This window comes from Leptopilina heterotoma, unplaced genomic scaffold, assembly GCF_015476425.1.
Source record: "Leptopilina heterotoma isolate Lh14 unplaced genomic scaffold, ASM1547642v1 Lhet_14, whole genome shotgun sequence".
Lineage (NCBI taxonomy): Eukaryota > Metazoa > Arthropoda > Insecta > Hymenoptera > Figitidae > Leptopilina > Leptopilina heterotoma.
Window position 1 is genome coordinate 2,213,558 of NW_025110859.1, and position 23,398 is coordinate 2,236,955.

A 23,398-nucleotide genomic window follows, 5' to 3' on the forward strand; every position below is an offset into this window, starting at 1 on the left:
CAATTTAATTAATTTAATTGCTGCCGAAATTTAATAACTTTCAGAATTGAAAAGAAAATTATGAATTTATTAAATGATTTCCAGAGTGTGACTCGACTTTCTCCTTCATAGCGTAGTACCATGTTGATAATTTTGTATTCGCTAGTGTGTCATTAAAAGCTTCTAAACCTTCGATACTGTTGAGAATTCCATAAACGGACAAATCGGACAAATCGGGATTCTGTCCTCCCATAAATGGTCCACCGCGTGCTTTGATTCCTCTCAACCAATATGTTACCTCGTCATACAATGACTGTCGAACGTCTTCCTTAAGTTGATATTTTCTCCTCAATCGATCGCCGAGCCACCACATCGCAACAGCACCGACATTAATCATCACCCATCGTTGCCAAAACGGAAAATATTCTTCCCAGTTTCCCACCTTTAAAGAAAAAAAGTAAAAAATAACAGTAAAAGTCAAAGTCAAAAAAGTAAAAAAATATTTTAGTGTTTAAATTAAAATTAACATAAATTAAATTAATCAAGTGAATACAAATAAAAAAAATTATGAAAATATTTAATAAAATTAATTAATTACGTAAAGAAATTAAACATACTTTTGAGAATTTTTCAAACGATCTATATGATTCATCTAAAGTTCTATAAGCGTTTGGCGAGAGAGTGTGAACAAGGACATCATCGGCCCATTTTCTCCATTTTCGTTCTTCTCTGCAAAAAAAGAAGGAATTTTAATAGAAACAAATTTCCAATTTCGCGCAGAATTTTTTAATATGTACTTACACAATATCATTCATTGTCATCTCTTTGGGAATCGAATTTTGGTACATCAAGAAATATTTGTTGACAATTTCATTTTGAAATTTGCCCTTATCATCGTGTAAGGCAATACTCGGATAAAATTTAATGAGTTCCTCTATTTTATTCGTACTATCGTAAAAATAGGAAGCTAAGAGAGAAATTATCATCGAACTGTCGTTTAATGGTTGATAACCGCCATTTACTTTTGCTAATAAAATTGGCACCTTTTTGTAACTTGACCATTTTGCTTCCGTACGAAATACAGGATTCACTTCAACAATATCGTAAGAAACTCCATAATAATCCAATAAGGCTCGAACCTAAAATGTTAATACACTTTTATGGACTGAAACATTTTTTTAGGTGCAACATTCAAAATAATAGAAAACAACTAAAATTATTATATTATAATTAGGCCTTGGATCGACTTTAAGACACAAAGAACAAAGAAAGTCGCATTAGTCGATTGGAAATACAAAAAAAAATCGAAAAAGTCGTTTATTTAATTCAGTGTTGCAACAAAATTAGCAATTTTAAAAATAAAATTTAAAAATTTTCTAATTTAAATTTTTGTTGAAAACACTAAAAAAATTCAATTTTGGAGAAATTACAAATAATTGCAGAAATTCAATTATTTAAAAAAAAAAATAAAATTCTTCTTATAAAATTCAACTATGTTCAAAATTTGAACAAAATTCTCGTAAAAATCCCAATTCTCTTTATAAATAACAAAATTCTTCTCCAAAGTTCAATTATTTTCATAAATGTCAAAAAAAATTCTTGTCCTAATTTCAAATATTTTCAAAAATGTTTCTAATTTCAATGACTTTCAATATCTACTATTTTAATAAAATTTCCCAAAAAGAATTCAATTATTTAAAAAAAATTTTAATAAAATTGTATGCAAACATTTCATTATTTTCATAAATAATAAAAATTTCACAGGAATTCAATTAAATAATAAAATTTTTTTAAAGAAATTCATTTATTTTCAAAAAAATAATTTAAAATTCTAGAAAATAATAATTGAATTAAAATTATGAAAATAATTTTGATGAAGTTACAGTAACAATATTCTTATAATATAAAATAATAATTTTATCTCTCGGTCATCTTTAATTATTGAAATTTTTGAATGTCTTAATTCCTGTGGAAAATCCTGTTCCAAAAATAAGATTAAAAATAGAAATTGTGCAAATATTTTTCTTCTTTTTCTAAAACAAAATAATAATTTTGTTAAAAAAATTGTGATTCACAAAGAAAAATAATGCAAAATAAATAAATTTTCTATTTCTTAATCACAGTTGTTTAAAAATTTTCTAATTTTGTTTAGAAGTAAAGAACAAAAATCTGCATAATTTCAATTTGACAAATCATAATATCTAACAAAATTTTAGTCTTTTAATGAAAAGAAGTGAAAAAAATTCTGATGATTTATATTTGTCATTACAATTTTGAATTAATTATAAAATAAAAATAAAAGAACATTCAAATTATTATACCTAGTTAATTAAAAAATTTCCAAACAATAGAATTTTGGTAAATTAATCTTTTAAAAATAATGGAAATTTGATTTATCAAATTTATCTTTTTAATTTTTTTAATCTTTTTAAACAATTGAATTTTAGTAAAATCGTTTAAAAATAATTGAAATTTAACAAAATCTTTTAAAAATAATTGAATTTTTGAAAAATATAAAATAAATAATTAAACTTTTCAAGAATTGTAATTATAAATATAAACATGATTTTTACGAAATTTTAATAAGAATCTAAAGAAGTAAACTTAAAAAAAATTTAATTTTCTTTGTTCGAAGATAAGTAAATCTTAAAAAATTATTATAAAATAATTCTAAGAATTAGTTCCTTCATAACATTCTAATGTAATTTTTCGAAAATAATTTAATTTCTTGAAAGAATTTTTGTATAATTTAAAAAAAAACTAATTAATTTTTTGAAGATTTTTAATTAAAAATTTTCAAAATGATTGTTTTCTCCAAAATTTTTAAAATAATTCTGAAAAATTTTAATGTTTTTATTATTTTTTGTACAAAATTCAAATACATAGGTATTTGAATTTTCGGAATTATATTTTTGAAAATATAGAAAATAATTGAATTTTAAAATTTTATAATAAAAAAATTCTAATAATTACTTTTTAAAAAAAAATTTAATATTAGTTTTTAGAAGCTAGTTTTCATTAATTCTGATTTTCATGAATTTACACTTGAAGATTTTTCATTAAATTTTTTTGAGAATTCAATTATTTTCACAAAATTTGCAATTAAATTTCTTTAAAAGTTGATTTTCAAAAATTGTAATAATAATACTTGAAAAAAATCAATTATTTTCAATTCAATTTTACAAAATTTCAATTATTCCAAATCATTTTAACTGTATATTTCAAAAATTTAATTAGAAAAATTATTCAAAAATAATTTTTGTTGTAATACTTGGAAGAAAAGTCCAAAAAGTCGCAATTTTTGAAAATAAATCGAAAAAAGTCGCATTTTTGGAAAATAGTCGAAAAAGTCATAATATCTGAGGCCTGTATATTATATATATTAATAGGTAATAGAAAACAACAAAAATTATATATTCATAGTGAAAAATTTAATAGTACAAAAAACCAAATTTGGAATTTACCTTGCAGCAAAACGGACAAGATTGATATTGATAAAGCGTAAGATCCAAATTGGTTGAATCAACCGGCGATATAATCTAAAATATATTTAAATTCATTAATTACCTGCTGTAATTGCTGTCAATACGTAAATGCAAAGAATTCGAAAAACAAAAAGAAAATATAAAAAAACTTCTAGGTTATGTCAATAAAGATTACAATTTATATTCGCATACTGACACTTCTCGAAGCAGAAATTGGAGGTTTTTCTAATAAAATTTTCCTCTCAACTTGTGTTCCTTCTAAAGCCAAATTATCTCTGGCTTTATTTATTTTTTGTGTAGAATAAATAACACCGACTGCTGTTCCCAATGCTGCACCGACAAGACTAAATTTCACGATTCCTTTAAAACGTTTTGACCTCGGCTCTTGTACAAATGTACAATATCTCCGTAAACTCGAATTTCCATTGAAGAGCACTGATTTTTTTAATGATTCACATCTGTTTGTGAATTTTAATAATTTACAAATTACTGCCATTTTTAAATAACTATCAACTGACGAGAATAATTGACCCCCCACAACATGAAAACTATATATTGAAAAGATGGCAGCAGTTATTGAAATGTAAATATTTACAGAAGTAGTTAAAGTCACTTGCGAATATATTATACATGTTAGTGAAATATATAGTGGTGGGTTTTATTTTTGCACAATTATACGCAATAACAATATGTAATATTGATTTAGTATGACATTGTAATTATAGATGTTATAGATATTTCTATAGTATTTTAAATTTAGCGCTCTCTCAGTTGAACACGTGATCAATTAACAACAGCGCTCTGGCGGGTTGTTTCCGAGTTGGAAAGATTCCTAGCCAATTTTGCCAACTTAAGTTTTTATATTCAAAAAATAAAAAACTTAATTTGTTTAAAATTTATTAGTTTTTTTTGTAAATGCTCTCACAAGTAAATAATGTCCTAAATATTGTAGTTTAATGCAGTATTCATAGATTGTAAAGAAAAAAATCCGTTATTTTGTAGTTTTTGATCAAAATTATCCTTTTAATGTAGTAATATTTTTTTTTACTGCTATTCAATGTTTTATTGTTGTTTAATACAATTTTGAGAAGGGAATTAATGATTAAGACACTTTTCCTTTATGTTTAGAGTTATTTTATTGAAAAATAGAATTAAAATTAAAGTTTTAAAAAGTTTTTGGTTGTCTAGGAACATTTTGTTGTTTAGTTGGGGATTTGGTGTTTGGGGGGCTTGTTGAAAGGCGAATGCCCAGCGAAGATCTTCATTTTTCAGGCACTATGGCGCCAAATATCAGTATCTACTTTTATGTAAATATATTATCGATTTGGAATGTTTGGAAATCAAAAAACGCGCTCACGTTATACGGTCGTGGGTGTAATTAATTGAATGACAGCCAGGAATCGTTGGAACGCTTCAGAGTGAGTACTGCTGAGATCTCTAATGAGGACATGTTGGTTATCCTGTGACAGATACGCACTTTGCGGAATAAAAGAATTTGCTTTTCCTGCATCCCGGCACGGTTTCGCGTGCACTTTTCTGTGAAATCACGTGTACATTGGCCGCGCGCGCGAAAATCTATTCCTCTAATAGATCAATAATAAGGTATTTAATGGAGGATGATTTCCGTCTGTGTGTGATTTTTGTGTGTGCGATGGTGCTGCTATCTCGATTGTCAATGTTGTCGAACATCAGGAGCAGCAGCGCAGCGTAATGGCATTTTCTCCCGTGCGAACCCAGTTTTCCTACAATTTTCGACTATTGTTCGCGTCAGTGTTTATTCGATAATATAATAATTTATCGAGGTTTAATCGTCTTGTGCTTATAGTGAATTCGCAAAATCCCCAAAAACGCATACTATGGCTCTCAACTCAATGTTTACATGTTCTCTAGGATGGGAGCAACCTTCCACGATTTTTCCCGATCTTGCGATTCCTCGCCGATCCTAAACGTTCACACGTTAAATAATATCCGATATTCATCTCCTGGACGAAGCGTGTCATTGTGTTTTTGTCGCGGATCACTGTTTTTTATAACCTCTACCCCTTCCTTTGCAACTTAGACACACCAGCAGTGCAATTTTGTCTTCGGATCACTTCCCAGGATCACATTTTCACCGGCTATTTTCATCCTCTGCATGGACTCCGATGACGCACGCACGTGAATTTCATCCAATGGTGATTCTTCTACCCTATGGGGTACGATCCAACAAGTCCACGAGATCCTATCATCAAAGTAGCCCAACCACCTCCATCTCTCATCCTTCATTATTTCGACATAAATCCTTTTTTTGCATGATTATTGTCAAGTTTTTTAGGTAAAGAGCTTTATTTTCTGTTGTAAATAGTCATTTGTTATTTGTAAACATTGCATTATTCATGTCCCATTCACTGCTTTGCTAACATTCTAAATTGCTCTTTAAATCTCCAAATTTACTCCAAATTCACAATTTTCCCTTTTTCTCCCCAATATTCATAATGTTTGTTATTGTTCCTTATTATTCCAAATATTTTTTTTTTTCATCACCACTGTATTTTAGTGAGAAAATGAACATTCTGTTTAAAATTGAATAATTTCTTATTTCGTCAGTAATATTGATTAATTTATCGATTGCACTTTAAAATAAGTTAAATTTTGATTCTGAACACTTGTAGAATTGTTTTGCTTAACTTAACCAACATTGCTCCTTGTGTCACAAAAGGCTTTTCAGAATTTACTTTTAAGAATGTAAATCATTTTCTCAGTTATTTGACAGTATGATAATAAACTTATTAATATTTGTTACAGTTCCGAAGGATTTTTGTGTTCCAGATAATAAATATCTAGACAGCTATGTAGTGAGTATTGTTGTGATAAAAAGTTTCTTTTTTCTCTAGAAGAAAAAGAAGAAATTGAATTTAATGAGATGAAAATTTGTCTATTTTGATTAGGATGCGCACGGCTCTTTTGCATGTGCCGCATACCACTAGCTCAATTGGTATAGTAGAATGGCACAACGAGGCAAGAGAATTAATAGAAACGATAATGACTCGGCTTCTGGCCCGGGTGCGGTTAAGAGAAGAAAATGCAGATTGGGTCCAGCAGTTGTGGGCGCTACGCTGTCGGCAAGCGCCCTTGGGCCATCCGAAGAAGAAGAGACGATGGCATCGTCCAGTCAAGGGGGAGCATCCTGGACCCCCCGACCTCTCAGTGACATTAAGATTTCCAGTATATATAATCGATCCGCTGCTGAGGCTCCGGCCGAATTATTTCGCAAGGATTTGATTAGTGCTATGAAATTGCCAGACAGTGAACCATTAAGTTCAAATGAATATTGGGTTATAACTGATCAATGGAAGCAAGAATGGGAAAGGGGTGTACAGGTGCCCGTTAATCCGGACTCACTTCCTGAACCCGTGGTCACTGTCAATCAAACTACATCTACGAACAAATCCACTGGCGAATTCAAATTGTAAGCAACTATTTTCTTTTCATATTTACTCTTACTCATCTTTTCCGAAACTTCTAACAATTTTTTCTTTTTTCCTTTACTTTCAAAACAGGCCAAAAAAGTTTATAAGAATATCTCGGGATGATTATTTCAGTACCGAGGAGCATCATTTGAGCAATACACCAGCACGAGCAGAGAAAGCTTGTGCTTATGATCTCGATGATACTGACATTGCGTGGCTCGATCTTTTAAATGGAGAACGAGCACTGGTAATTTTTCTTCATTTTTACACCGTTTTTAGGAAATTTTTCCTTTTTAACATGTCTTTGCTTTTTTGTTGTAATACGTTTACACGTTTATGTTATTTAACATGTTTTCATATTTATTTTGAAAAAAAGGCTGGTCAACCTCCGGTTTCGGAAGCACAACTCGAGAGAGTAATAGAGGAACTTGAAATTCGATGCTGGGAGAGGATACAAACAATAGTCAAAAATGAAGAAGGTCTCGGCATTGAATTTGATGAGAATGTCATTTGCGATGTTTGTAGATCGGTGAGTTAACAATCAAAGACTCGGAATTAAATTCCAGCTTTTAATTTTAATTTACATAATGAATGTCATTTATTTTATTTACAGAATGAATTTCATTCATTTTATCTCTTTTTTAGAATTCATTTTATCTAATTTAACTTCTTCTTCTTCTTTTTAAATGCAGCCCGACTCCGAAGAGGGAAACGAAATGGTCTTCTGCGATTTTTGTAATATTTGCGTACACCAGGCATGTTATGGAATCACTTCGATTCCCGATGGCTCCTGGTTATGTAGAACATGTTCCTTGGGACAACGTCCGGAATGTGTTTTATGTCCAAATAAGGGCGGTGCAATGAAATGTACGCGAACTGGCCAAAAATGGGCGCATGTTTCCTGTGCCCTTTGGATCCCAGAAGTTAGCATTGGTTGCGTTGAAAGAATGGAGCCAATTACTAAAATATCTAGTATTCCGGTTAGTTTTCACCAAAAAAAAATTCCCATTTTTTTTATTAATCATTTTCTATTAATATTTTTTGTGTTTATTTTGATTTTATTGTGTACAATTTTATTACAGCCAAGTCGATGGGGTCTCGTTTGTGTATTGTGTCGTGAACGCGTTGGGGCCTGCATTCAGTGCAGTATAAAAACATGCAAAACTGCGTATCACGTGACTTGTGCTTTTAAGCACGGTCTCGAGATGAAGGCCATCATCGAAGACGAAATGGCAGATGATGGTGTCAAATTGAGGGTAAATTGAAAATTTTTATCCGAAATTTCCTTTCTTTTGGTATTTAAAAACTTTTCTTTAATTTTATGAATTTTTGTTTCTGTTTTCAACAGTCGTACTGTCAAAAGCACAGCAGAACGAATACGAAAGATAAAGTAGGCGTCGGAGGAGGAGGAGGAGGTGGTGGAGGCGGTGGTGGCGGAGGCGCAGGTGTTGGAAACAGTAGCACTAAAGGCAATTCCGATTCTGAAGATGGCGAATCCAGAAAACGAAAACGCAAAGACATGACATCTGAGGAGAAAAATCAGGCACGCGCGGCAAAGTGAGTAAATTTTTCCAAAAACTCTTTTCTATTACAAAAAATAAATAAAAACAATGAAAAAAAAATGAAAAACCAAAAACAATTTTCAGATTACAAGAAATTGAAGCCGAGTTTGATAAGCACGTTAGTTTAAAAGATGTGACATGTCAACAATTGGATGTAGATCAAGACACAGTTGTCTACATTTACAATTATTGGAAATTGAAAAGAAGAGTGAGTATTCATTTTGAAATCAAGATTTAGATAAATTTACAAAGAAAATAATTTTCTACGTTTTTTTTTTCTTACAGGCTGGCAATAATAAACCACTTTTGGCACTGCGATGCGGTGAACTCTCTGGCGCGGGAACACGAGCTCAAGGTCAAGCTGCAGACATAGAGAAAATGAAAACATTTGTACAGTTGCGACAAGACCTTGAACGTGTGAGAAATCTCTGTTATATGGTTAGTAGACGAGAAAAATTATGGCGATCAATGTTGAAATTACGTGAGCAGACCTTCCATAAACAAAAAACAATTATGGAAGGTCCAGCATTACCACCAGCGACAGTTGAAGCAGTATTGTCAGCAAATCACGGCCCTTCCATTTACGATCGTCTTTATTCACATTCAGAAGTCGAAAATTATCCGCGAAACATTGAGTCACTCCTTCTCAGGATATCGGGTGCAGAATCGCCCACGCCTACATCCAGTGATGAGAAGAAAGTGCAACCCGATTTTAATGGTGCGTCAAATAAGAAACTTTACTTTAATGGCACCGTGAAAAGAAAGAGTTTATACGGTAGTGATATGTCATCGATAAGCAGTAGTGAAACGGACATAAAACCGCAAATAAAATCCCCCTCAAAATCACCTGGAAAATCGCCTGCAAAATTAACAACTAAAGCCACAAGCAAATCAAAACCACTGAAACTCAAACAGGAAACTGACTCGAGTACGGAGGAGGAAGCTGTCGCCTCTACCAAGTCGAAAGCCGTCAGAAGAAAGGCCAAGAAGACTGGTGCTCCGGATCGACCGAGAAAATCAATTCGCGACAAAACCACAACAAGGTCACGTACATTGCAGCACATGGAACGTGAACTCGACAGTGCATCCGGAAGTGACAGTGACGAACTGGTTCTCCTCAGTAATGCGAATACAGCCGCGAGACTTGGTCCAACTTCCGTTGCGGCAATATACTCCGACACTGATTCAAATTCCCAGGAACCAACTTCGCATTCCAATGTTCTCATCACAAAAGCCGCTGTTAAAGAATTTTCAGCAGCCGATCTCTCCAAGAATTCGCAAAAGTCATTCGCTGGCAAGGAAACACGACCGGAACCAGAGGAGGAAGGACTGAAAAATAAAGAGAATCTAAAGACTGCCAAGAAGAAGGAGTGTCTACCATCGGCTCTCATTGTTCCTCAGCGACAAGCTGCAAAGAAAGCGTCCGAAATTATGCAACGCTCGCAGAACAAGAAGGAAGTGACAGCAGAAAATGTCGAGGCAATTAAATCGCCACCGGAGGAGAAAACACCAAAACCAATCAAGGAAAAGAAAGAGACAGTCAAGAAGCAAAAGGACATCAAGAGTCAAACTGGCAAGGACGCCAAAAACAACGACATTTACGATTTCGATAAAGAATTTGGTGACGGCTCAGAGATCCTTGCCTACGTTCCTCAACGTCAAGCGGCAAAGAAAGCTGCCGAACATATCAAGAGTGGAATGGGCTCAAAAGCCCCACCGCAAACCGAAAACGAAACACCGGAACTCAAAGCAAAGAAAGATTCACCCGATTCTAAGAAGAAGGAAATCAAGAAGGACGAGAAGGAAGTTGTTTCTCCAAAGAAAGAGGAATCGCCCAAGAAGCCCAAGAAGATTGTACAAGAAAGTAAAGCCCTCTCGGTACACTCGAGTAACAGTAACAGCGAGAGTAGCACGAGCAGCAGTTGTAGCAGTTCCTCCGACAGTAGCAGCGATTCCGACGACGATGGAAATTCATCATCCAAAGATCAAGCAGCCTCGACGAGCACATCGTCTGAAAGTGATTCAGGACAGCAGAAAACTAAAACACCAGTTAAACGACCAACAAACAAATCTCTTGATTCCTCTGATGCTGACAAGAAGGCAGCGCAGTTGGTGGGGCGGAAACTCAAAAAGCTGCCCGATAAGAAGCTTAAAACTTCCGACGGGCGGCGTGGAACCGAGTTTCAGCCGCCGCCTACTGAGAGAGAGGAATCATGCAGAACCGCGTTGTTCAAAGAGCAACCAACTGGCAAAAAGCAAGCAGAACAAAGAGACGTCATCAAAAAGCCCTTTCTTGTATCAGACCAACAACAACAACAACAGCACCACCACCAACAACACGAAGAGCAGCATCAATCTTCTTCAGCAGCATCATCATCTAACCAAAGTGTGCACAGTCGGTCTCGAGATAATGATGGGCCAAGAAATCTATCTGGGGGCAAATCTACAAAAAAGCCAACACCACCAGCCAAGCAAGCCCAACAAACCACTCCCAGGAGTAAAGAGGAAACTCCCGGAGACAAAGCCAAACTTGAAGCACGAAAGCGAAAATCAAGTGAAAATACCCAGAAAGAGGAGAAGAATATCAAAGAGGCGTCTCTGGTCAAGAAACCTGAAAAGAGGCTGAACGACAAACACCAAAAGAAACCCGACGATGACAAAGAGAAACTACGAACCGAAAAGGAGAAATTAATCCGAACCGAGAAGGAGAAATCCCAAAAATCCGACAAGGTTCTCCTTGCCAAGGTCAAGGTTGACAAGGAAAAGGAGAAACCACCAAGGGACAAAGAAACAAGAAAAACGGATAGAGAACGTACCCTCTCAGAACGGGAAAAGAGTTTAGAAAAGTTGTCCGAAAAATCAAAAGAAGAAGAGAAGGAAAGGGAGAAAGAGAAGGAGAAGGAGAAAGAAAAGGAAAAGGAGAAAGAGAAAATGAAGGAACTTCAAAAGGAAAAGGAGAAACTCAAAGAAAAGGAGAAGTTAAAAGAGAAAGAAAAGACCAAGGAGAAAGAGAAAGTCAAAGCAGATCAGGAGGCGACGAAATCAACCAAAACTGAAACACTCCAATCACCGAAAGTCGACGACAAACGAAAGAAATTCGGTAGTAAGAACGCAATAAATATTCTCGAGGAGGAAATAAAGCAGAGAAAAGCCGAGAGAGACAGTCCCAAGAAATCGTCGAAAGGTCTAGAGAAACTTCTCGAAAAACGTGAACATCTCGATATGTTGTCGAGAACCCGTGACACAACAAAACACAAAACCCTTCAAGAAAGTCTAAACAAACTTCACGAAAAACACGAACTTGAAGTACTCATCAAGAGTAAAGAACTCGCCAAACAGAAGGAACCACCAGAAACAGAAGAGAAGCAACAAAAATCAAAATCAGTCTCAAATCTCCAATTGAAGGAACACGATAATGATGATGATGAAGGACGGAAAAATAACGCCAGAAAATCAAATACAGTGTTCAGCAAGGAAGAAGATTCGACTAAACCAGAAATCGAAAGATCGAGCGATCGTCGAGTGATCGAAATAGTGAATATTCAACACGAGAGCGATACACGACAGAAGGAGGAAACAAAAGAAGTTCTACCGAGCGAAAATCTCTTCTCATCAAATCTCTCAAAACCAACAACCGAGAAATTTGGCGCTAATGAGATTATCGAGAAGGAAACGATCAAACGAAGAAGATCCATTCAGCGCTCAATATTCTCCCCACAACACGGAAGCAAAGATCCAAGTGTCTCGGAATTATTCGACTTTGACCAGGATCTCCTCACCGACGACATGGTCAACGACGACGGTTTTGGTATACACCGCGACGTCGAGGAACGTTCAGCTCCACTGTCATTCTCCTTCCCCAACGAATTATGGTTCAAGGAAGACTCCAAGGAGGACAGTGCTAGGGAAACACTGCATCTCGTCGAGAAACTTCGCATGGAACTCAACAAAAAATCCAACACCAATCAATCCGAAGTTGAACCACCATCGAGCGACGATAATCTCAAGAAAGAAGACCGCCTTCCCGAGAGTGCAAAGAATCACCTCCCAGAGACCAAAATCACCGAGGAACCATCACGAGTCTACGAAATCAAGACCAATGACACTCAAAGAACCGACGATCTCACGTACAAGAATCACAGTTTCGAGAATAAACAGAAACCCTGCTATGGAAACAGTGGCGAGCAAACGTACGATCCATACAGTAATGAAACTCTCGAGAGTGGAAAGGTGACAGTCGCCGAGAGGTCGAAATTGGACCGTGCCGAGGCAGACGAACGATGGGTACCGCCCAGTATGGAGACATTCAATCCCAACGACGTCCAACACATGAACGCCTTGATGGAGAATCAAAATCATCGCTACACTCATCAATTCCCGAACGATATCGCAGCCGTTATGTCGGAGACAAATGTCGAGAGTTTGGCCCACTCGCAGCTAAATATGAATATTCAGGAGCAATATCAACTTCTTCAGCAGACACAGGCACTGGTGCGAGGTCAACAGCATTTGGAGAGTCACGGCGACGGGAGAATGTCGCAAGTGCCGATGTTGGATCAGCCGATAGCGGGTCAAATGGTCGACGACATCACGCCCATGGAAATGGTGAACAGACACTTGATCAGTCTGCCGAATGTTGTTGGCGATCAAGGGAACGAAATGGACCACAGTCTGGAGAAGGAGGACCTGGATCCCAGGCAGGACTACACGCAGAATGGTTCGCCCTACAATGACATCAGTGTGACTAGGCAGGACACCCGCTGGGCAGAGAGTCAGGTTCTACCCTCGCGAAGGTCGACGTCTTCTTCCATTACTTCCGCCTCGTCGGCCGAGGAGCACTCCTCAATTCCACCGTACAAAAGCGTGCCACCCATGTCGTTCCCTCCATGCAACATCGACGCTGGACCCTATCATTCGTACTCGGAGACTGGGGCTTCTTATCCCGGTGCTGTCTCACTATTCCCGCCTCAGAACTGTCCGGGACCACTTCCTTATCCTTCACCAGGAGGTACGTTTCAAAAATATTCTCTTATTTCTCATTTCTTCTTCATCAGGCTGAAATTGGCGCACAGTTGTCAGCATCCACTTGAATTTTTGAAATTCAATTTTAAACTTATTTTTATTTTACACTTAAGTGCAAAGTTTAACTGCATAAAAGTGTTTAACGTTAAAATTTAATTTTCAAAATTAAGTGGGTGACAGTTTCAGCTTCATTTCTTCTTCAGGGTTGCCACAAGTCAGAGAAATCAGGGAGTTCAGGAAAAAGTCGGAGAAAAATGTGATCAGGAAAAAGTCAAGAAATTTTATTAAAATTACTGGAACATTTTTTATTCTTTGAATAATTGAATTCTCAAAAAAAACTTGTCAAAAATCATTAAAAATATATCTACTACCGGTCAAAATTGAGAGACCACCCATTTTCAGGCGAATGAAAAACATTTTAAAACGTAAAATGTGGAAACTAAAATTTTTTTCTTATTTTTTGAAAGATGATAAAACTTTGAAAAGCAGAAGATCTTTCAGAAGTCATTTGACCAATACTTTATTTAGATACTAGCCAAATTGTCTGTTTATTGGAAACAATTTCAAGTCATTTTAATTTAAGTAATTTTTAAAGAAATACTTATTATGGCACATAACTGAAAAAATAGAATTAAATTTTTAAATTATATTATATTTTTAAACTTTAAAGTATATATAAAAAAAACTTTAACAAATTTTGATACTAATTACAAATTTGACATCCGTTTTTTAAAATTGAAAATAATTAAACTTTCTTGTACGTGAGGAAAATTGAATTTCGCAAAAAATGTTATTTGATACCTAAATTAAAAATAATCTTCATTGCGAAAATTTTAATTATTCTGAAGAATAGAGAAGGTAAAAAAATTATTATATAGGTATTCAACTTTCTGAATAAAGAATATAAATAATATTTTTTTAGAGAATTTCCACTACTTTTAATTCGCTAATTTTCAAAAAAATTTCGAAAAAATCAGTTATTTAACAAAATTTTATGTAATTTGTTTTGCACAATAATTCAATTACTTTCACTAATAATAAAATTTTTCATGAAAATTAAATTTTTTTAAAAAAATTTGATTGAATTCTAAGCATGAATTTAATTATTTTCATAAATAATAAAACTCATTGAAGAATTTCAATTATTTTTATTACTATTTTAAATTCATAATCGAAAAATTCAATTATTTTCAGAAATAAAGTATTCCACAAGAATTCAATTATTTAAACTAATAAAATTTTCATAATATTTATTATATTTTGAAAAAATTAATTATTTAAAACAATGTTTTTAAAATTCTTATGAAGAATTCAATTACTTTCAAAAATAATAAAATTTTTCACAGAAATTCAATTATTTTTGAGAATTATAATAAAATTCCTAGCAACTATTCAATTATTTTCATAAATAATAAAATTCATAGCAGGATTTCAATTATTTTAAATACAATTTTACAGAAATTGTTCAAAAAATGCAATTATTCTTAAAAACTTAATTTCAATTCCTCGAAAAACTGAATTATTTAAAAAAATGTTTTTTAAAAATATTTTTTGGAAGGATTGAATAATTATTTTCCAAAATTTAATAAAATTATTCGAAAGAAATTAATTGTTTTAAATACAATTTTAATAAAATTTTTTTTAAATAATTCAATTATTTTTTTAAATTTTAATAAAATTTTTTCTAAGAATTCAATTATTATTTTCATAAATAATAAAATGTTTTTTAGGAATTCAATTATTTTAAAAAAAATTTAATAAAATTTACCACAGACATTCAGTTATTGCCAAATTTTGTAATAGAATTCTTTGTCAATTTTAATTATCTTTAAAAACTTTTCGCAATTCATTGATTTTCAATATCTACTATTTTTCATAAAATTTCCAAACAGAATTCAATTCTTTAAAAAATGGTTTGTAATAATTTTCGTAAGAATTCAATTCTTTTCATGAATAATAGAAAATTTCATCAATTCAATTATTTAAATTAGAATTTGCATAAATTTGTTCGGAAAATATTAATTATTTAAAAAATTATTATAAAATAATTCTTCGCAATAATTCGATTATTTTTATAAATAACAATATTCATCAAGAGAATGCAATTATTGTCAAAAGTAATAAAATTTCTCTGAAAAATTAAATTATTATTGAAAATTTAAAAAAAATTCTCATCAAGATTTTTCAGTTATCTTTAAAAATAGTAAAATTCTTTATTACAATTCAATTATATTCAAAAATTGTATTAAAGTTCTTTATAAAATTATAATTATTTTCAAAAAATGTTCTCAATTTAATGATTTTTAATTGAAAACAGTAGATACTGTCGCCTTGAATTATTTCTCGAAAAATGCAAGTATTGTTAAAAATTTTATTAAAATTCGTCGAAAGAATTCAATTATTTAAGAAATTTCGTAGAATTTTCTAATAAAAATTGATTTCAAAATGAATTTTTAGAAATAATTGAATTTTGAAAAAGTTTCAAATTAAAATGTTTGAAAATAATAATTTTTCAAAGATTTAACTAACAATATTTTGTAGAATTAAGTTTTATTAAAAATTTTAATGGAATTTTTTGGAATTATTTGAAGTTTTATTTTCTAATATATATTTAATTGAAGAATTTTTGAATAATCGAATAATCGAAATTTCTTGTAAAATTGAATTGTAAACAAATAGATTTGAAAATTTTCAAAGAACTTTTTCAAAAATTATTAAAAATAATAATTGATTTAAAGAAGAATTTTAGTTGGAAATTTTAGAAAATAATACCTAATTGAATTGAAATGGTGAAAATAATTTTGAAGATGTTATAGTAACAATTGTCTTATAATATAAAATAATGATTTTTTCACTTGGTCATCTTTAATTATTGGAAAACATGAAGAAATCGACTCGGAGCAATCGATATCTTCATGTTTTTTAATAATTTGTTTTAATAATAAAAGTTTTTTAATAATATTTTTAAGTTTAATTACAAAAAGGTTTGAATTTGAAATTTTTTAAAATCTTAATTCCTATGGAAAAATAATAATGATTAAATATTCATTTAAAAAATAAGTTATTGATCTTTTCGAATAATTTTACAATTAAAGAAATTCGTAATTAGGGAAATAGAACAGTTTTTTAAGTGTCTAATAATTTTTTGACTGAATCTGAATATTCTTTTGTGTGAGGGAAAAAGTGAAAATTTTGTCTGGAATTCAGGAGAAAACAGAATTTAATTTTTGTGGCAATCCTGTACTTTTTCTTTTTTTTCTCTTGTTTCTAAAATTCTATTTTTATTGCACTAATAATTCAATCACGTTTACTAATACACAATTATTAAATATTGTACAGAGTTTTGCTTCTCAGGAATGTTTCCTCCACCGTTTGGAGCGCCATTTCCAACGGCTCCAACATTACTTCCCCATGTACCGAAGCCTCTAGAGGACTCGCTCAATCTCCAGGCGTCACCGTGCACAGCTGCATTCACATCCTCATCTCACAATATGGCATTAACTGCAGCTATGGTTTCACCGACGAAAATTTCCACACCACCACCTCCGCATCAACTTCAAGTACCACTTCCATCGTCCGAACCCGATCAGCACGTCCCCCAGGATCTTGAGCCCCAAGGCAGTTCACCGGCAATGCCCATCTCATTCCTCAACAACGTTCCCGACGTTCACGTCGCCGAATCTCATCCGCAAGAACCACAGGAACCTCAAGTACCTGAACAAGTACCAGAACCCCAACTACCAGAATCGATAGTAACACCCGAAACTCGCTTATCTGAAGTTGTCGGCGAAGAAACGGACGTCAAGATCTCATCTCAAATCGGTAAAAAATCACCATCGAAACCCACGAGGACATCGGCTAGAGTCACATCCTTACAGGCGAAATCACCGGGTAAATCCCCACGACAGGAAGTCGCCAAACCACAAAGCGCATCACGAAGTCGTGGACGCACTGCGAAAAATTCCCATCAAACGAATTACCGAGGCCGTGGTCGTGGACGAGGCAGAGGCAGAGGTCGAAACAATCACACTTCACTCGCGTCACTATCACACCACCACAGTGACGATGGAATTCAGAACAAACTCGTCGGCACCGTCTACGACTTCGACTCCGACGAGGACTCGCCAAGTGAGGCGAACATCGCCGACCTGCGAACAATGCGCGAGAGAAAGAAATCAACCGAAGTGAGTGAGAAACGTGACAGTATGAGTGTGGCGAGCGATGGAATGCAATCACGTCTCTCCAGTCCCGGTGTTCACAAGAAATACGACGACAAAGTACTCACGCCGCCTTCAACACACAGCGATTCGGTAATCACCGAGTCGGAAACATCAGGACAGACATTCACAAATGCTGTCTTCCCGGTCATGCCCGGTCCAGTCGATATGCGAACGTACTCAACATTCGACGGACAAGTGCAGTCGTCCTACACGAATCATTTGCTCGGCTCATTCGTCACCGGCTCGGCAGATCCATCGATTGCCGACATTGAAGATCTTGACAAGAGTCTCAACTCGTCGATGCAAGAGCAAATCAGTGAATTGTGCTTGAAACCGAATGTGAACAGTCCATTGGTGATCACTTCGCCCAATGCTGGCGACACCACCAACAAGGTTTCATTGACCGATTCGCGAAATCAGTTGAAGGTGAAAATTAAGGGACCTTTCTTGGATGCCAATTATGTGCCGACCGCCGCCGTTCCTCCTTTGGCTCAGCAGGCGCCTGTTATCATTCCGCCAACGGCCACCAGTGCTTCCGTTGCGTCTGGCACTTCGAATCTTCGACGGATGCGAAAGAAGGAACTCCTCAGACAATATTGCTCGCAGGTGAATTATTTTTACGGTTTTTTACAAAAAAATCTTTCCATTTCAAAAACTTTTTTTACGTATTCTTATCACATGCAGGGTTGACGCAGGTCAGGAAAGTCAGGGAAAGTAAAATTGGTCAGGGAAATCAGAGAAAAGTCAGGGATTTTTAGTAAAAGTACTGGAAAAATTTGAATTTTTAAAATTCATGAGAAAACTCTGAATTTTTATGTTTTTTGTTTGCCTCGTAAACTATGAAATTACCACGAATTTTTTAATACAAAACCTTCAATTTTTTCTATTTCTGATGATCCTAAAGTTCTGAACGTTCAAATGAACGAAATTTATTTATTTTCTTTTTTAATTTAAATATTTATTACAATAATTTTTTGTCAATATAAAATAAATGAATTATAAAGTTTCTAAGTGTAAAATTTAAGTTTTTAATTTTTATTGCAAACAATAAATTATAAAAACATTTCTAATAAAAAGTGTTTCGTTCATTTGAACGTTCAAAACTTGTGGATCATTATTTCTGACAATAATTTCTTTTTAAATAACTTCATTGTTCAAGAACTATCATAAAATTATTACTTAGAAATTATTTAAAGAATAGTTTTTACAATTTTCATAAATACTATAGATTGATAGAAGAATTTTAGTTAAATACTAAAAAAAATGAATTTTGGAAAAGTTACAAATATGATTTCAGAAATTCAATTATTTTCAAAAGTTTTAGAGATTCTTCTCAGAATTTCAGTTATGTTCAAAAATTTTTAAAAAAATTTTCGTCAAAAAAATTTCAATTATCTTTATAAATAATAAAATTCTTCTCCAAAATTCAATTATTTTAGAAAAATTTTAATAAAATTCTTGTCAAAATTTCAAAGAAATTCAATAATTTACAAAATTTTTAATAAATTTCTTCGAAATAATTCAATTAAATAAAAAATTTCATAAAATTTTTTAAAAAATATCAATTATTTAAAAAAAATTTAACAAAGCTCTCTTCAAGAATTGAATTATTTTTATAAATAATAAAATTTATCACCGAAATTAAATTATTTTTATAAGCTTGAATAAAGTTCGTTGCAAGAATTCAATTATTTATATAAATAATAAAATTCTTCACAGAAATTCAGTTATGTTTAAAAATTTTTTAAAAATTTTTATCAAAATTTCTAGTATATCTTTATTAATAATAAAATTCGTCTCCGAAATTCAATTATTTTAGAAAAATTTTAATAAAATTCTTAGGAAAATTTGAATTATTTTCATAAATAATAAAACTCATCGCAGGATTTTAATTATTTTTGATACAATTTTAATCGAATTCCTCGAAAAATGTAATTATTCTTAAAGATTTTATTAAAATTTGTCAAAAGAATTCAATTATTTAAAAATTTGTTGATAAAATTCTTTATGAGAAAGAAAGTTTTAATAAACATTTAATTATTCAATAAATTATTTATTTTTTAATTTAAGTAATTGAATTCTTCTAGAATTTTCTAATAAAAATTGATTTAAAAATGAATTACCGAATAATCGATTTATTATTTATGAAAATAATTGAATTCTTGCAAGGAATTTTATTACATTTTTTTAAAAATAATTTAATTTTTTGAGAAATTTCACTACTTGTAAAAATAATTGCATTGTGGCGAAGGATTTTTTATTAGGATTTTTGTTTAAATAATTAATTTTTTTTAAAAAAATTTTATGGTAATTCAAATTATTAGAAAACATGAAGAAGTCGATCACCCCGAGTCTTTGACTCGGAGTAATCGCCTTCTTCATGTTTTGTAATAATATTCTTATAAGTTGTTGAATTTCAAAAAGGTTTGAATTTGAATGTTTTGAAGAATTTTAATTCCTACAGAAAAATAATAATGATTGAAATTTATTTAAAAAAGAAGTTATTGATGTTTTTGAATAATTTGCAACTTTTGAAGAATTTTAATTGCAAATTTTGCGAAGTTTTTACATTTTAATTTTTAACAATTTAATTATTTTCAATATTTTCAATTACATATTTCGGAAAATTGAAATACATAAAAATAAATAATAAAGTAAATAAAATTAATTTTAACATTTTGGAGAAAAGAATAATTTTTCTAATTGAATTTTCGCAATATAGGTACAATTAAACGGATTTTGAATAATTGAAATTTTGTAAAAATTTATTCAAGATAATTGATTTTTTTTTCAAGTAGGTATTTTCTTAATATTTTTGAAAATCAACTTTTGAAGAATTATAATTGCAAATTTTAGAAAAATAATTGAATTCTCAAAAATTAAAATGAAAAAATCTTCAAGTGTAAATTTTCAAAAATAAAAATTAATGAAAATTAGGTACTCAAAAAATAATTTCTGAAAGAAGTTAAACTTCGAATTTTTTTCATTCTAATTTTTTAAAATTCAATTATTTTCAATATTTTCAATTACAAATTTTGGAAAATTCAAATATATACAAAAAAATAGTAACTAAAATAAATAATAAAGTAAATAAAATTATTTTTAACATTTTGGAGAAAAAAATCATGTTTTTTCAAAAAAATTTTCAAAAAATTATTTTTTTTAAGTTATACACAAATTTTTTTAAGAAATTCAATTATTTTCAAAAAATTTGCATTAGAATATTTAAAATTGTTAAAAAATTAAAATTGTTTAATTATAATTTTTTTAAATTCAATTATCTTCGAATAAAGTAAATTAAAGTTTTTTAAAATTTACTTTTTTAGATTTATTAAAATTTTGGAAAAATCATTTTCATATTTATAATTAAAATTCTATCACAAATTTGTTTATTTTTTATATCTAGGTACTTTTTAAAAATTCATTTCCAAGTGTTTATCAAATTTCAATTATTTTAAAAAGAATTTACTAAATTTCAATTATTTTTAAAAGAATTTACCAAAGTTCAATTATTTTTAAAAGATTTTACCGAAATTCAATTGTTTGGAAATGTTTAATTTTATAAGGATTACAAATTATTAAATTTCAAAGTGTTTTACATTGAAATCTTTTAAAATTTTATTTCCCGTGGAAGAACAAATAAGATTTATTTAAATATTTTTTAAACAAAATTATACTATTTTCGAAATAATTGAATTTAGAAATTAGTGAAAGATCAAGGAAATACAAAATAAAATTTATGTGACAACAACTTTTTCGGATTTTTTTGTATTTTCAATCGACTAAAGTGACTTTTTTTGCCCCTAAAAGTCGATCCAAGGACTGTTCTTTTAGTTTCCGTCAAATTTGTCTTTTTAACTTCTTTGCTGGCTATTTAAAAAAAAACTAATATCTCCGTACTGATCTTACCTTTTCAGAATAATTTATTTTCTAAGCATCTAATGAACCTTTTAATAGTAATTCAATGGTAAATAAATTGTTTTAACAAATTTTATAAATAGTGAATAAGTTTACTAAATCAACTTAATTTTACAAATTTAAGAAATTATTTTAATTTAACAACTTGAATAAATTAATTTAATTTAACAACTTTAACAAATTAGTTTAATTTAATAACTTGAATAAATTAGTTTAATTTAACAACTTTAAGAAATAAATTTAATTTAAGAAATTTTGTTTCGAAATTGACTTGAAAATCGTTTCCCTTCCCCGCAGGATATGAACATGGACGATCAGAGGAACGTGGCGTCGGCTCCAATAGCAACTCCACCAGTGAGTCGAACTGGCATCACAATTCCAAAGGCGGTGACTTCAATGACCAGCATTCCAACACGAGAGGACTACAAGGCCGTTGTCGACGCAAATATGGAAAAGAAACGAAGAAAAGAACGCGGCGGCTTCCTCGATCCACCGGACGACGATCTCGAGAGACGACGAAGTTCCGTTCAATCAGGCGCCGTCGATCGTCGCCGAGGCAGACAAACAAGACCCTCAACTGCCTTCTCGCCCAACAGTGGACCACCGAAACTAAAAATCAAAATCGGCAACAGCATCATTGGTCCCGATCCAACGAATCTACAGGACGACAATCGCATCCGACCGCCAAAGAAACGTCTCAGTAACATTCCCAGTAAGCCAAGTATGGAGGACCTGAAACGCGAGAGCATGAAATATCGACGCCTAGTAATGGCCGATTTTCACAGCGAGGAACAGCCAAAGGTCAAAAGTAAAAAGGACAAAAACGGCAAGCGAAAGAAGCGACAAAATAAAAAAGACTGTCGCGCCCAACTCGTCGAGGACGGCGGTGTTGCGCCGCCAAAAATTATAATTCGCCTCGGCAAAAGTAGTAAAACCTCCACAACCACCACCAATGATGAGAGCGAATTGAAACTCGACGAGCAAGCAAGTTGCAGCGATAATACAAGAGTCGAACCGCCACCTCCACTCGAATCAACAAACGAAGAGACAACCTATCCCCCAATTGATGTACAATCAAACGAAAAACAATTATTATCAACGGATCCAGGCGCTGGACCCGCAACAATCGGTAACGTACGTTCAGCAAAAGTGACACCCATTAGATTAAAACTGACACGCTGTCATGAGGGCTACGAACTAAAAGCGCCAGCGGCGAGCAGTGCCAACAAGGACACCGCGACAATTCCATCGGAAACTGGAACAACAACAACAACAACAAAAACCACTGAAACAAAGTCCGAATTAACGACCACTAATGTCCAGGATACGACGGAGAAATCTTCCAAAGAGGACGATATTCCCCTTTTAAACGAAAACGTCACTCTCAATACGTCAGGCTGTCCACCTGCACCGCTCCCGCAAGGATGCCAAGTTAGGTGATAATTAATGATACTTGTATAATATAGTAATTAACGGTTCTTATTAGAAATTATCCAATATCAATATATAAATATATATATATATTTATATATATTAAATATAATGCAAGAAAAATATATATATTTATATATATGTATATAAATATTATGATGAATATATTAGAGACGTGTTTATTATACATATAAATATGTATATGTGGGTCGTTCCACCTGCACGTGTAATATATTCAAAAAAAAGTGTTGAGACAGAGACTCGCTAGAAAAGAAAAAAGAGGAAACGCATTGTAAGTGTGTAATATAAATTATTGAACTGTATATGTAAAT

General features: G+C 32.0%; 2 protein-coding genes across 7 annotated transcripts; one reads left to right on the top strand and one right to left on the bottom strand.

The window, feature by feature from the left end:
- Nucleotides 1–46: 46 nt before the first annotated feature.
- On the bottom strand, nt 47–4,032 carry LOC122497814 (prostaglandin E synthase 2). Its single transcript, XM_043605122.1, has 5 exons — nt 3,661–4,032; nt 3,444–3,518; nt 781–1,118; nt 597–708; nt 47–421 (listed from the first exon to the last, which is right to left on the bottom strand). Exons 1-5 carry the CDS (start codon nt 3,958–3,960, stop codon nt 59–61), a joined length of 1,188 nt encoding a protein of 395 aa, XP_043461057.1. The 5' UTR covers nt 3,961–4,032; the 3' UTR covers nt 47–58.
- A 615-nt stretch (nt 4,033–4,647) lies between these two features.
- On the top strand, nt 4,648–23,149 carry LOC122497821 (PHD finger protein rhinoceros). Of its 6 annotated transcripts, none has more exons than XM_043605139.1 (12): nt 4,648–5,659; nt 6,249–6,298; nt 6,392–6,912; nt 7,004–7,160; nt 7,290–7,442; nt 7,606–7,893; nt 7,996–8,169; nt 8,262–8,470; nt 8,560–8,683; nt 8,761–13,483; nt 16,837–18,323; nt 21,933–23,149. In XM_043605139.1, the coding sequence occupies exons 3-12, from the start codon at nt 6,449–6,451 to the stop codon at nt 23,073–23,075; spliced, it is 8,922 nt and encodes a 2,973-aa protein (XP_043461074.1). In that variant the 5' UTR covers nt 4,648–5,659; nt 6,249–6,298; nt 6,392–6,448; the 3' UTR covers nt 23,076–23,149. The 6 variants fall into 6 exon arrangements, with proteins under 6 accessions (XP_043461074.1, XP_043461080.1, XP_043461076.1 ...); XM_043605145.1 differs by having other exon boundaries at nt 16,852–18,323; XM_043605141.1 differs by having other exon boundaries at nt 4,648–5,638.
- Nucleotides 23,150–23,398: the final 249 nt, after the last annotated feature.